The sequence below is a fragment of the Fringilla coelebs genome (assembly GCF_963513975.1).
Source record: "Fringilla coelebs genome assembly, chromosome: 2".
NCBI classification, from domain to species: Eukaryota; Metazoa; Chordata; class Aves; order Passeriformes; family Fringillidae; genus Fringilla; species Fringilla coelebs.
In genome coordinates this window covers 84,323,472-84,337,652 of record NC_140029.1, presented here as the reverse complement: position 1 = coordinate 84,337,652, position 14,181 = coordinate 84,323,472, and the positions used below count along the sequence as shown (strand labels likewise).

At 39.4% G+C, this 14,181-nt stretch overlaps 1 protein-coding gene across 4 annotated transcripts in view; it reads left to right on the top strand.

The window, feature by feature from the left end:
- The first annotated feature begins 774 nt into the window (after nt 1-774).
- PICALM (phosphatidylinositol binding clathrin assembly protein) overlaps nt 775-14,181 on the top strand; it is a 65,056-nt gene continuing 51,649 nt past the window's right edge. For all 4 annotated transcript variants that reach the window (XM_084225993.1, XM_084225994.1, XM_084225992.1 and 1 more), the window contains exon 1: nt 775-1,059. In XM_084225993.1, the coding sequence (XP_084082119.1) occupies nt 930-1,059 (130 nt within the window). In that variant the 5' untranslated portion in view covers nt 775-929. The remainder of the gene's footprint in view (nt 1,060-14,181) is intronic.

The following is a 14,181-nucleotide window of genomic DNA, read 5'->3' as shown; positions in this document are numbered from 1 at the left end:
ACGAGGACGGAGACACCGAATAGGTCCAAGAAGCATTAGCTGACTAGCAGAACAGTGGGAGTGTGTTTCAGAACAGTGAAAGACCTGAAAACCACCAGTATTTTTATGCTAGACGTGATGTAGATTCGAGAAAGTTTTGGCGAGCTTTCAAGTAAAAATAATATCGAAGAGGAGCCCGATCGCAGCAACCAGCCGGCTCCGAATCCTTCGCTGCCTAAGAACAGATTTTTTTCCCTTTGAGCTTTCCCTAGCCTAAGGTGACATCAAAGGAGTTCCCACAAAAACTTTGCAGGCTGAGAAATACAAAACTACTTCCTTCAGGGGCGGAGACACCCCCCACTCGCTCCACAGAGATTTTACCCGGCGCTGAACCCGAACAGGGGCTCACCGAATCTCCCGAGGGGAGCCTGCCCAGAGGAACGGGAGCCTCCCCAGGGGGAAGGGCCGCCAGGGGCAGAGGAGGCAGCCCAGGACGGAGGGACCCCGGCAGAGGCGATCCCGGCCTGAGGAGCGGCTCCCGCCCCCTGCCCCCGCCCGCGGGCTGAGGGGGGCGGCGCGTGTCACGCGGGCGGGGCGCCGGGCGGTCACGTGACGCGGGAGAGGCCCGGCAAGGCCCGAGGAGGAGCTCGGCCGCCGCCATTTTCCTGCGGCGCCCAGTGCGTGTCCCTGTCCCCGGCCGGGCGGGCGCGCAGGGGGAGGGGACCGCGGCCGGGGGAGGGGACCGCGGCCGGGGGAGGGGGGCGGGCGGAGGAGGAGGAGGGGTCCCTGCTCGGGTGACAGGTCCGTCCCTAAGGGCGGAGCGGGGGCCGCCTGCGGCACGGCGGGGTGAGGAGCCCGCGCAGCTCCATCCCCCCAGCGACTCCTCCCGTCCCGGCCCCTGAGGAGGGAGCGGAGCCGCGCTCGGTTCCAGCGCCGCCAGCGAACCCGCCATGTCCGGCCAAAGCCTCACCGACCGCATCACGGCGGCGCAGCACAGCGTGACCGGCTCGGCCGTCTCGAAAACCGTGTGCAAGGCCACGACCCACGAGGTCATGGGCCCCAAGAAGAAGCACCTGGACTGTGAGTACCGGCAGGGGACGGCGGCCCGAGGGATCTCCCCGAGCGTCCCGCCGAGGAGCGGGATTGCCCGGCCTGTGCCGGGGTCCCGCTGCGGGGCTGCCGCCCATCCCACCGGCCTCGTGGGTACGGGAAGCCTCCTCAGGCGGAGGAGCTCGGGGTTTCAGCAGAGGGCATAGCCCGAGGGCGGGGGCGGAGGGTCGGGGACGTGGCGATGGAGAGGCTGTTCAGTATATTTGCTCTCCTAAAGGGGCCTTGCCAGTCTTCCTTATGCATAGGGCCCCAGACAATGTAAGCTCCTGAAGGACAGGACCTGCCCCATACCCTTTTCTTAGGGAGAGAGAGAACCACGGAGGCCAGGCAGAGGAATGGGCTGCAATTTCCTTGCTAATTGATCTCATTTGCGTTGTGCTAGGGCAGCACTCCCCCATTCTCTAGAGGAGGTGCAGGAGTTTCAGGAAGTAATAGCTCATCAGTTATCTTCATTATTTTCCAGGTAATCTACCAGGGGAAAAAAAAATCCTTCTGTAACAAGAAAATCTTAACACGTAAATCCTTCTGCAACACGTAAATCTTCCATGTGGGAAAATATGTGAAACAACTGATTGAGGGTCAAATCTCTCTCAGTGAGGATGTTCTTAGTCTTCTTTCTGCTCTGTTTCTTTCACTTGAAAGATGTATCTAGGAGGACTTCTTTAGAACTTCAATACCTGGTCTTAACATACCATACAGGGTCTGGCCTTTTTTCAGCTTCTGTTAAGAACAGATCAAAGGTGGGAAGGCTTAAAAGGTTTTCTGTCAACTGTGATCTGTCCAGGTGATTATGAAGAGAATGATGAACACCAAAGTTCACATTAGCATTTCTTCACTAAGCTGTAAGGTCACAGGACTGAGGAAGTTAGTTCTTGGTCTGAATATTTGATTGCGTTGCATCTGTTCATTATAGGCCTTTTAAGGACAGCCTCCCCCCCCACCCCTTTCACTTTCCCAAATATATAATAAAAGATACTGAAGAGATTTGTGTGTCTATGCCTTCTACGTGTGTGCTTTCTCCCTTCCTCCCACCCACGTCTGTAGGAGAAGGTTGAATCTTCATGAGTCTTGGATTTGTACCTTCTGAATTGCTCTGTATCCAAATGAGAACACCAGATGATAGTAGTAGGATTAATTGTACTGTAGTTCTTTCTTCTTTCCACCAAAACGTGTGCATGTTAAAGGTTTAAGAAATTCTTGTTCTGCAAGTACCTGAGAGCAATGTGATTAATTTTTTAGGGTAGTCCTAGAACAGCTGCCTCTGACTCTTTTGGTATGCCCTCATTCATTTCATCTTTTGGCTGAAGATGATAGTAACTGAGTGGTCTTGTTATATTTGGTTAGCTAAGGGTGTCAGAACACTGAGGAAATCTTTAGGCTTTGAGTAACTTATTGGCAGGTAGAGAAAACACCTTGTCATATGGCATATGTCTGAAATTGTGATGTTACTGGATTTCACACAGCAGAAGTGAGGCTTTCTGAAAAACAAACTTTGTCAGGTTTAGGCTGTAATTGTGCTAAAAGAACGGTTTCAGTTATGAGGCATTTAGGAGCTGAATTATTTTGTGGTATAAGCTTTGTTGAAAAGAATATGGAGCTGGCCAGAAAACTGCTCTTCAGGTGGGGGGGGTGTGTGTAAAAGGGTGATGTTCTGGATAGGGCTGCTAGGCAACAATCTAATGGAGACCTCCAGGGTGCTGCTTCAGAAGGTTGCCTGGACTTCCTTAGAAAGCTGTCTGGTAGTTGCTGGATGAGAAGACCAATTCTATGTTTCCTTTTTCTACTCTAGACTGTCAGGAGTTTTAGTTTCTGCATCTCTGAGAATTTTTATCACAGCAAAGAAAACTTGGTTTTTTAATTAGTCCCTCTTTTTAGTGGTTAAAATAGATCGTGGCTAGATGTTTTGTACCCTAATATATTTATGAAGTCTCTGTTCCTGAGGAAATGACACATGGTCTTGTATTTTGAACTTTTTCTTTGTTCATACCCTTTATGGTTGTATGCTTTAAAATAAATATTTTTTACGCAAGCTGTGACTCAAGCCCCAGTTCTGAACAATTTGTACATATCTTCCTTTTACAACAGTTTAACTTGGTAAGGCCTATGACATCTCATTGTAAATGACAGAGTTATATACCTGTCTTCATAGGCAGCATGCTGCCTTAATATTGTTCTGATTATTGCTTATTGTGGTAATACAGGTAAAACTTACTATAGGTTGTGTCCTGGTGAGTGGATAAGTTGAGTTTTCCTATACTGTCCTGTAATAAAGTCTTAGTTTTGTAGCATGTTCTGTGACCATGACATACATTCTTGTTACTGTATTTCTTGTACACATCTCAAGATTTCTGACTGTCCCGTTGCTGAAATTCTTTTTTCATTAAGCTGGAGCTGTCATTAACAGATTTAACTAGCTCAGCCTCATGTTGATTCATAAAAATGGGGGAAGTCCAACATAGATACTTGTGAACTTAATTATTCCTATTCTTATTTATCTTGCTTCTCCCAGTGTGTGGAGTTTGAAGTGCTCTCCATCCTAGGTTACCTCTATTTCCCTGAGTGACGGTTATCTTTATCAAGGAAGTTAAAAAGGAATTTTTTCCTTAGCTCATGGTGGTTAAAATATAATATGCTTCAAAGAATGCTTTCTCTCCTGTTACAAAGCTTAGTTGTTTGGTTTGAGGCAGAGAGACTTCTAATCTACAAGTGGACATGGCTTGTGATATGGAGTAACATCATCTTGAGCCTGTCTGCTTGAATCCATGATACTGTTTTTTTCTTCTGTTTTGAAGGTCCAGCCTTAGAGCTGGGTTAAGGATTCTGTTTGGTAATCTGAATGCTGCTTTTGTTGTGATGGATTACTTGTTTTACAAAAATCAGGTTTTAATAGCCTTGGAACCATCAAAGCATAGTTCATTAATTTCTTTTATGGAAAACCTAGTTTCACTAGGACTTTGTCCCCATTTTTACACCTGTCTGAGCAGTGGGAGCGCTAAACTGGTTTGTGGGTTTAACTTGCACACAGAGATTAGTACAACCCTTTCTTTCTAGGTAGCTTTTTTGTCCCCACGTTGAGTGTTGGATAGTGATGCTAAGAACAAGTGCTTTAGGTTGTTTGAATATAAATAGTGCTGGGAAACTTGTTGCCAGATTTCACTCTTTCTTTTTGTGATTCTGAGAGGGAGGTGTACTTGTGTTGTATGTGTGGTGGATAATTAATATTAGGAATACCTGAAGTTAATGCTTAGTAAATTTCACTGGGTTGGTTCAGTGAAGCTGCTGTAGCAGCGATAGCTCAGTAACATAGAAATGTTATGTACATGTGTGTGTTGTGGATTGTGCTTAAAACAGCTTTGTTGTGATACACATTTAGGGTTGGCCTCATGAATGAGTGTGGCATAGTAACTCTATCTGCTTGTAGCTAATGGAGTAGCCCTATTTAAATGAGAATGTGGAAGGATGACTTGGAAGGAAGTTGTGATACTGTAATTACCCATTCTTAACAGGAAATATCTCTATAATTAAGCCAGAGTGTAATTTCCTTGATTTCTTATTGTGAAAGAAAACGTGTATTTTTAAGAAAGACAGTAAACCAGAACCCTGTCCTGTGTTGAGTAGAGGTCTATGAGAAGCTGTGTAAGGGAAAGTAAACTTGAAGGAGCTTGTTGGGAGCTGAATTCCTAAGTCACTGGTGTCAGCTGCTTTGGTTTTGTCTAGAGGCTACTACTGGGATAGAGAAAAGCCCAGCAAAAGACTTGCTTCATGTCTGTGCTGGGGACAGTTTCTATTTCAAGCTGAAATGGTATAAAAAGGGTAACTTGGAGAACTGAGGAACAAGGATCATTGCTTTTCACTGGAACACCCAAGAGATTTGTAGAAAAGCTGGGAAAACCAGCATTGTAAGGGTTCACTTGCCTTTATATTCTAAAGTGTTACTGGGTGATGAGGTGAATTAAGTCCTAGCTCTATGGATACTTCCGTGTTCTCCAGTAGACACAGATTATCCACATTCCTTTTATGGTATTTTAGTGCTTCAACTAACTCATATTTTGTCTCTGGTTTTGGCAGAATCACCTGAGGTTTCTTGCAGCTTTGCTTCCCTTTCTGTAATTGACTTAAATTTCTGGAGGCAATCCATTGTTATTTTTGCTTAGAAATGTTCTTTGTAACTGTAATTATTTCAAATACAGATAATTGCATTATTACAACTTTCTTTTGAAGTATTCAGTTTCTTTCTGAGTTTTTCCTTTGATTCCTTCATAATTTCTTGCTTTAGCCAACTTTCTTACTTTTTACTGGAATTCCTTTGGAATATTTGTTCGTGCATTTTAGTAGAGTATGAGAACTATCATACTCCTTCTGGCTGCCAGAGGGACAATTTTCTACTACAGCTGCTCATTTGCAGAAAGAATAGCTGTGTAGTTGTGCAGCTGTTGTTTTATTTTACTTAGCCTGGAGCAGTATTCTGCTTCAGATGATGTAAGAGGCAGGAGCTAAGGAGAAGCTGTAGGACACCTGCAATCAGCTTCCTGTGAATCTTCATACCACCATTGTTTCCCAGCAGCAGTGATTATTCAGGTCTCATGTAACTTTGGGCTATAGCCCTCGTTGAGATTTTTCTTAATTATTTTTTTTAATGGTGCTGTCATATCTTGCATTTTCTAAACGGGACACTTGGGAGAAACATTCTTTTGCTGTTCAGCCTGTGACCTAATGATCTATTTCAGTCTTCAGTTCCTAATCCTAAAATCAGTTTTTGATTTATAGATATGAAAATTTTAAGTTGTCCCTAATGACTTGTCTCACAAAGTAATGGTAGTTTGCATAATAATACAAGAGATGACTTATCCAGTGTGGAATTTAAAGCTTCCTGACTTTTGCATTTGTTGCCTTATGTAAAGTACATGATTTGTTGATGATGATAGAATTCTGGGAAGTTCACTTAGAAAACATTACTAGTTTCTCACTCCCTCTGGAAAATGCAACATTATTTCTGAAGTCGAGACACCTTTTGTATTTGAAAGCTTAATTTATTCAACAGCTTTCTTAAATTGAAATTTCTCACTACTGTTAAAACATTTCCACTCCAAACATCTCACTCATCAATTAATGCTTTAAAAATAACACATAGTAGCTTTACTGCTGTAAACTGAAGTAGCTGTTTCTCAACCATGATAGTAGAAATCATGTAAGAATTGTAAATGACTTGTGTATAAATTCTTGAAGCCCTCTACTGGGGCAGTTACTTAATATTTTCAAGTAGTTTGCAATGCATGTTTAAAGCGATAATCTCAAGTATGTGTCCTTTTGAGCATTTTAGCAAACTCCTCTGCTGCAAACTTTGCTTTTAATTCATGAGTATGTGAATTTAACCATTTAGATTTCCTGCGGGTTGAAGTCTTAACTCTGGGAGTAGTTGCAATTTGGAGCTGAATGTTATCTTGCAAAGACTTGGGTATGAGAGAGATTTTATTACTGATTGTATCTGCAGCTGATTAAAACTACCAACAAGTAACTAACAAAAAAGAATGCAATAGAGTGGAAAGAAGCTTGTGTTGCTATAAAGTTAATTTGGCTTGGTGTTTTCCTTGCTTTTCTGGCCATTTCCTCCATTGTGAAGTATGGTCATGAGTGGGCAGATTATGAACTTTTAGTAAATTCAAAGTAATTGTATCCTTCAAAACTTGAAGGAGAAATATTGTTCCACTTTGTATTTTACCCATAGTTTATATCAGAGCTTTATCAATTGACTTTTACTTTCTAAACTTAAAAATAATGTTAGTAAATTCAGTGCTAAGGTGTGGTGGTCTCAAATCTACTAACGGTAAATCCAAGTTATGAGTAATATGTCACAAATCGGGTATTGGGATTTTAGAAATTAGGGATCTAAGCTGTATTTAACTTCGTGAGAATAACTTAATGAAGTTAAGCATTTCATACAGATTTAGCAAATACGCTGGATTTTCTGATTGTGACTAAAAATCTCCTGTGCTATTTTGCTAAAGGAGCTTTATTAAAGTAATGCTTATCTGGATCATTTGCAATATTATACAAGGGTAAATTAGGCTTTTGTAAGTTTTACCTCAGAAGAGAGGGTGAAAATGAACAAAATCTACATCAAAATTTGACTTGGGCATGTTAATTGACAGAAGGAAGCATAAAGAGAATTTACTGGAGTGAACAGTGGTGGCATAAAGGGAAATCTTGTGACTTTTATGCAGGTCATGACATAAGTAGTCTAAATTAAAATTAAAAAACCTCCAAAAGTGGGGATTATACTCATTCTGAGCTTTCTTATGTACTTTCATTGATACTGATGTTAATTTACTGAGTTGTCCTAATCAACTCCTTTTTGCCTTTTCTCCTGAAAAGACACTTTTGAAATCTTTACTTACTGTCCTTTATTGCTTCCTCCTAAGCAAGCAGGCCTTCAGTCACAACATTCATATGCTCCAGCAGCGGTGCCATTCTAGCAGGAGTGATTCTTTTGCTGATGTGGGAAGTGAGAAGTTTGCATGGGTTGAAACTGCTCTGGCATTTCACATATTTACTCTAAATATGGTGCTTGCAGTAGCTCAGCTATTCCAGTTGCTGGCTGTGTGTTATGACATCAACCAAGTGCCTGTATTGTAACCTTTCTTGATTTTTTGAATAGTTAATAAAATTTAAAGCATAAATTGTGAATCCTTAGTAACACTGTGTCCTAGTTAAATAATTAGTATATAAACAAATTGTCCATGTTAACAACTTGTAGAAAAGTACATTCTTTTATCCATTTACAAAAAGGTGATAATGGGGTTCCTTAATTACTTTTGTTCCAACAAAACTAAACCAAACCCACTTGTATTCGTCTGCACAGCATAAGTTTCTAAAGTTGCCATAGTCAGCTAGATTTCTGACTCAAAGTGTGTAACAGGAAAAGTTTAATTTAAACTTAGGCTACAAAGCTATAGGCAGAGTTAAGCATGTTTTAAATACTTATTTTTAATTAAAAAAAAAGTTTGCCTTCACCTGGCAGTAAATCCAGTCAGAGCGCTGGTTGTTTGAGATTTGTTACTCTGCCAGATCAGAAGGTTGAATGTCTTGGCTGTCCAAAGGTAGACATCGGTGTCTTCGTGTTCCTTGGTGTTCTTAAGCGCTGCTTGTAACTTGCTTTGCGGTTGTTAGTATTTGGGCTTTTCTGGGGTGGATGCTGATCTGTAAAGTGACCTGCAGTGTTTCTGTACCTCTCTTTTGCAGTTCAAGTGTGCGCTTTTTGTTCTTGGGTTTAGTTTTGTTATGTAGCATGTCCCTCTCTTCCCCACTTCTTCCCATATGTTCAGAAGTTATATCACCATTTCACCTACATTTGCCTGCAGTTGCACTTGCTTTATTTGACTGGTACCTCCACTCTTGCTCACCAGTGGGTCAATATTTAATTGGAAATGGGGTCACACTTGAATTTGCTTTATCCCCTTTCCTTCTCTCTCTGCCCAGTATTATCATAGTAGTTTCAGCCATCATTGCAGCCTACTTCAAACATTATGAATTTTTCTGATCAGCGACTGTGTATTCTAGATCTGACCTTATTTTTTATGTGAAGTGTAAAACCTTGTTTGTACTGTTGTGATGGTTAAGTCTCCACACAGGGGAATTGGGGTGTTATTTGATCATGTTTAATTCTGTCCCCTTTTTGATTTGTCAGAAGCCATTGGTGTTCATAATTTGTCATGTATGCTGTTATGGAGAGATTAAAAATAACTTTCATTTAAAAATCAGTTTGTTAGGAGTATTTACTTGATTATGTATTGCAGCCTCATGCAGTTGTAGTTCCCAAAGCAATTCTTCATTTCTGGGTTGATGTAAATCTGGTTTCATCGAGTCTTGCTTACTCATAAAACGCCTTCATTCTTCTGTCTCACAAGGGGCACTTGAATTTAATATTTATGTAAGCTGTTAAGTAAATTTGTAAGTTTTAGGCCCAAACTTCAGGTATTTTACTTGCAATTACTTTTTATTCATCGTGAACCATGACTAGTTCAAATCCTAGTTGCAGATAAAAAAGAAAAATGTATTTTTGAAAAACATCCTTGTGTTCTTTTATTCTCTTGAGAAGTGAAATTTCTTTACTGTTTAGAAATATACTGGAATCCTTAGGTAGATTTCAGTTTTGAATTAATTCTCTGAATGTCCATGTCTCTTAGCTTTCATTGATATAGCCATGATTGGATCAGCTGGATTTTATTAAAATGACTGAATTTGGATTTATTATCCTTTAAATCAGTTTTTCTGTTATATATTAATAACCTAATGTCTTAAATTCATTAGAGATTATTTCTCCCTGGAGTGTTTGCATTTCAGTCGGGAGTGTTACAGTGCAGCATTGCAGGATAAGATTTAGAGTATCAAAAATACATGAGAAGTGGATTTTAAAAGAAAAAAATGAACCCAAATATGAACACCTCTGCATTTGTGGACTGTAGTTATTTCTAATAAGGGTATTTCATGCTTAGTAAGTTGTCACATTTGATTAGCAGATGAATGGAAAAGCTCAGGATGCACAACTCCTAGCTGTAAGCTGTTTGATACACAGGGACTAGTACACTATTTGTTGAGCTTTGAGGAAAAAAGTGGTTGTCTGGATACAGACTTGGATTTTTAGGTTCTTGATAGTTAATAAGGAGCTAGCTCAAGCTTTTTTCCTGATCTGTTCAGTTGAAATGCCTTGCCACTATGTAGCATCATTTAAGCCTATCAAATGTAACATAAATTAAGTCAATTTCCAAGCAGGTTCCTTTGCATTAAAAGTCTGGAATATATGAAGCTTGCTTCAGTGCTGAATTTGATGTGTAAGCGGATAGAAATCCAAAGAAGTTTTTGTTAGTTCTCAAATACTAGGGAGCAGAACAGTTAGTATAACTTCTGAAATTTGGAATTTCATTGTTATGAATTTGAATTTAATATGCTTGTGATTTCATTATTATGTGTTTGAAGCTCATGCATTTCTAGGGTCTGATTTTCTCTCGTGATTTGCTGTGGTTTTTTGCTTTTTGTTTACACATAGTTTATGAGGAGACTTTCTTCATATTTAATGATCTGTAAGTAAAATACAGTGAGTTGGAGGAGATGCTTTTGTCCTTATTTTAAACTTAATGAGGAGTCTTTGTGGACAGGAATGTGGTCAGTCTCTTGGTATATACTAGGGCTGACACAAGATGTCTTAACCACCAGAGTTCTGTATTTGTTTTAGCTCTCTAAGGTTTTAACCAATGAACAACCTTACTTTGAAGTAAATGGAATAACTAATTATTTTCTTTTTTGAGCTTTTCTTAGGAAACAGTTTAATTTTAAGGATAGGATCTGGCTGAAGGTTTCTTTCCTTTTACTGAAACCCAAAAGACAGATGTTATTTGCTACTTCTCTTGGCTTTAGTTTATCTTAGAGGCTGTTTGTGATAGGGACATGTCTTTGTTCATGGTAAACAGAGAAATTCCCAGCTGAAAGCTGTAGATTCTGAGGAGCTCTTTCTGCGTACAATTTCCCTTACCCATCCAGTTTCAGACTAAAAGTTTGAAACTCTGTATTGGCTCTGAAGCTTTATGAAACTTGATGGCTGCATGGTCACTAATGAAGGGGTCAGGAACAGTCTCTAACAGTGAGGCATGAGGGAAAGAACTGATTTGGATTTATGAAAACTCAGACAGAACAGTGTTGTTGTAAAGAGGATATGTTTGCCTTGGTAATATCGTCTGCTTTATCTACTGAGAATTGGTAAAGCTTAGTGGATGGTCCTGGGAAACCTTGGCTTCCTTTTTACTCTGCATGTTAAATGAAGTTTGTTCCTGCACCATCCTAACATCTTATCACAGTATGTTCTAAAATTTTTACTCTGAGCAGCTTGGACATGCTCTGTAAGGGATGGCTTTGTTGTGCCCTTGTAAAAGAGTGCTATTCAAATGTGTGTTGAAGATGTGCTTGGGACGAGCCAGGGTGAGTCTTGTTTGGTCAGAGAGCTCCAAATATCTTGTGGGAGATGTTAGTCTAAATTGAAAAAGGAAGTAAAAGCTAAATTAGGCAGGCATTTCCAACATTTCTATTAATAGAATGGAAGAATTTAGCTGTACTTTTGCTTGACTGCCACCCTTCATAGAAGAGCTTCACAGTCACAGTAGATGAGTTGAAACAATTTTGTGGTGATACCTCTGTTTTTATAGGTAGAGTAGAGAGGTTCTATTGGGTTGGTTTTGGTTTTGTGATTTTTTTTTTTTTTTTTTTTTTTTTTTTTTTTTTTTTTTTTTTTTTTTTTTTTAGTTCTTGTGCTCTTCTTCATCCAGTTTCTAACCGTTTATGTCAAAATCTGATCTGGATTTGGTCAAAAGAAAAGGTATGAAAGTGGCTGCCAGATCTCCTTTAATGAGTTCACCTACTTTTAAGTGCAAAATGTGAAGTAGATTGTGTGGAATTGATGGAGCTTGTGTTAAAGTGACTGCAGAAGTGCTCTAAATCCATGTATTATGAACTTTCCTTGTTGCTTAAAAAATGTTTATTTTTAAGGTAGTGACACTTTTTTAACCAAAATGACAAAATTTTGCACATCACCAAATACATTAACATGGAAGAAGTAGTTTCTTGGGTTTTGTTATGCTTCTTTCTCCTAGTCCTAATGGGAAAAATTAAGATTAGTCTCACTCAGGAATTAGACAGAAGTCATATAAAAATGCCTGATGTGCAGAGTTTGTTTTTTTTTTTTTTTAGTATAGAGAAAGAGAAAACTCAGCCACATTGTGCAAAATATTTTCATATAACACCAGGGAGTACAATATTTGGCCTATTTGATCTCTGAGATACCAGCTCAAGTATCCAACTGTGTAAACCTGTGCTGGCCTGTGTGATTTTCTGCCAGTCACTTTGTAGGAGAAGGATGATGTTTGATTTTCACTGAATAATAAATATTTGAAGTTTGAGAATTTGCTGCTTTGATCATTCAAATAATTCCAATACTTTGTCAGGAGTTTTAGTTTTTTCTTCAAGAAAATTCATTATATGATATAATAGGCAAATAGTCTAAACTGCTTTCCTCCTTGGTCTGTTAACTGAAATTTGGTAAGGACATTTTTGCAGCAAGTGCAAAAAAAGTGCACTTTGGGCAAGTGTTTATAATCTTGAGGGTTACTATTTTGAGTTTGACCAGCTTCTTCTATAGAAACTTCAAGAAAAAAGTATTCCTCAGCAAACCTCCTTCATGAAATCTGTGTTTTGTTTGTCACTTATTAGCCCCATGATTCAATGTCTTTGCCTTATTTTCCCCTCTTTTCAGGTTTTTCCACTTTTGTTGGGATGCTTAGGTCATTGCTTATAAGCCTTTAAATCAGAGCTGCATTGAGACCTGTTAAGCTCTGTTTAGTCAGCTAAAAGAGTAAGTGATTATCTGACAGGACATTGCTCTATGTATTTCCTGAGAAACCCGCAGAAAAGTAAGATATGTGCATTATCCATACAAAATAGGAAATACTGCATAGTTGGATTGTGCTATGATGTGTGTGAAGTTTATTCATAGTAAAAATCTGTTTTAAAGCTATCATCTGAGGAGGTTTTCTCCAGTAGCTGGGCATTGTGCTATTTATAAGGAAAATAATTTGCATTTTTTTGTGATAAATAGTACTAATTTTAAAAATCTAAGTAATTTGGATTACTTCTATTTATTTTATGCTAGAAAAGCACCATTTGCAGTAATTTTATATATTGGGCTTTTGATGCCTACTATATTAAAACAAATCCAAATGAGTAATTTTTGCATCTCTGTGATGTTGAAGAACATGATGTAATAATCAAACCACTTTAGAATATGGCTTAAACCTTTTTTGTCTTGAATGCAAAAATTTCCCAGTTTTTTTTTTTTCTCTTTATCAGGCTAATTTTGAAAATCTGTGTAAGTACATGAGAGGCAATAAAATATTGTTTTTTAACCAGTATACTACAGGGGCAAAAGAACCTGTAGTAGATGCTGACACACCTTTAGACTCCCTTGACAGTACAATTGTTTTGTACGACATATTAGCACGGACTCTTGACAAAAGAAAACCTATTTCCACACAAGTTTAGGTTTTGGTTTGGTTTTTTCCAGTCGTTAACCAGGCAGCCCAGTTTTTTCCACTAGTTAACCAGAAGCTCTGGAGGGTGATATCTGCCAAGAGATGTCCTGCCATGCATTAAATGCACACATCTTCACTGGCAATTTCAGCACTGATGGAGGAAGGCAAGTACAGAGGCATAACTCCTTTAACTTAAATACATGCTTCCTGACAGCTCCCAAAGGTATTCAGGAAAAAAATGTGCTATTCATGCCCAGAGTTAGATTTTGTCCAGAAGGAAATCTAATTTCCAAAATCTTGGTTTAAAATAGGAGAGGCTGACACATATTCCAAACAACTTTGCAAGAGTAAGACCTTTGAGCTACTGAAATAAGGCAAGTATTGAAGTAGGAAAACCTCAGGTCAGATGGCTTTGGTTTTCTCTTGTCTTTGGTTTTGTCTATTAAACCAATTAAAGATGGTGCACTGCTGATCAAAGAGAAAAGAATGTGAATTACATCTGTGTGATTAATTACAAAGTAACAAAGGTCTTTGGATTTCTTTGGCTTGAAGATCCATTCAGTGGGATGTGGTGGCAAAAGGTCAGGTTGATGTTAGCGCTCACTGGTTTCAGTTTCACTGTGCTCTACTGTGGTGATACATCAGTACTACAAAATTGCTTTCCCCTGCATCTTTTAGAATAAAGGAATGTGGAAGGTAAACATCTAAAAAACACCTAAATTGCACTTGTGTGGATATTCTATATTTAGAAGATACATATATTTAGATTCAGAAAGTGTGCTAGAAGTGTTTACTTCATGCTGTGCGCGAAGTCTGGCTTTTTCTGTTTGCTCCTCGGTAATGCAGGACTAAGGAAGTCACAGGTGATGGAAGTTGGCATGGGCTGAGAGATCTGGAGCTGTTCAGTATGGATACAAGAAGGCTTTGGGGAGACCTTTCTGCAGCCTTCCAGTAGCTGGAGGGGGCTTGTAAGAAGGAGGGAGGGGGACTTTTCATATGTGTCGATAATGACAGGACAAGG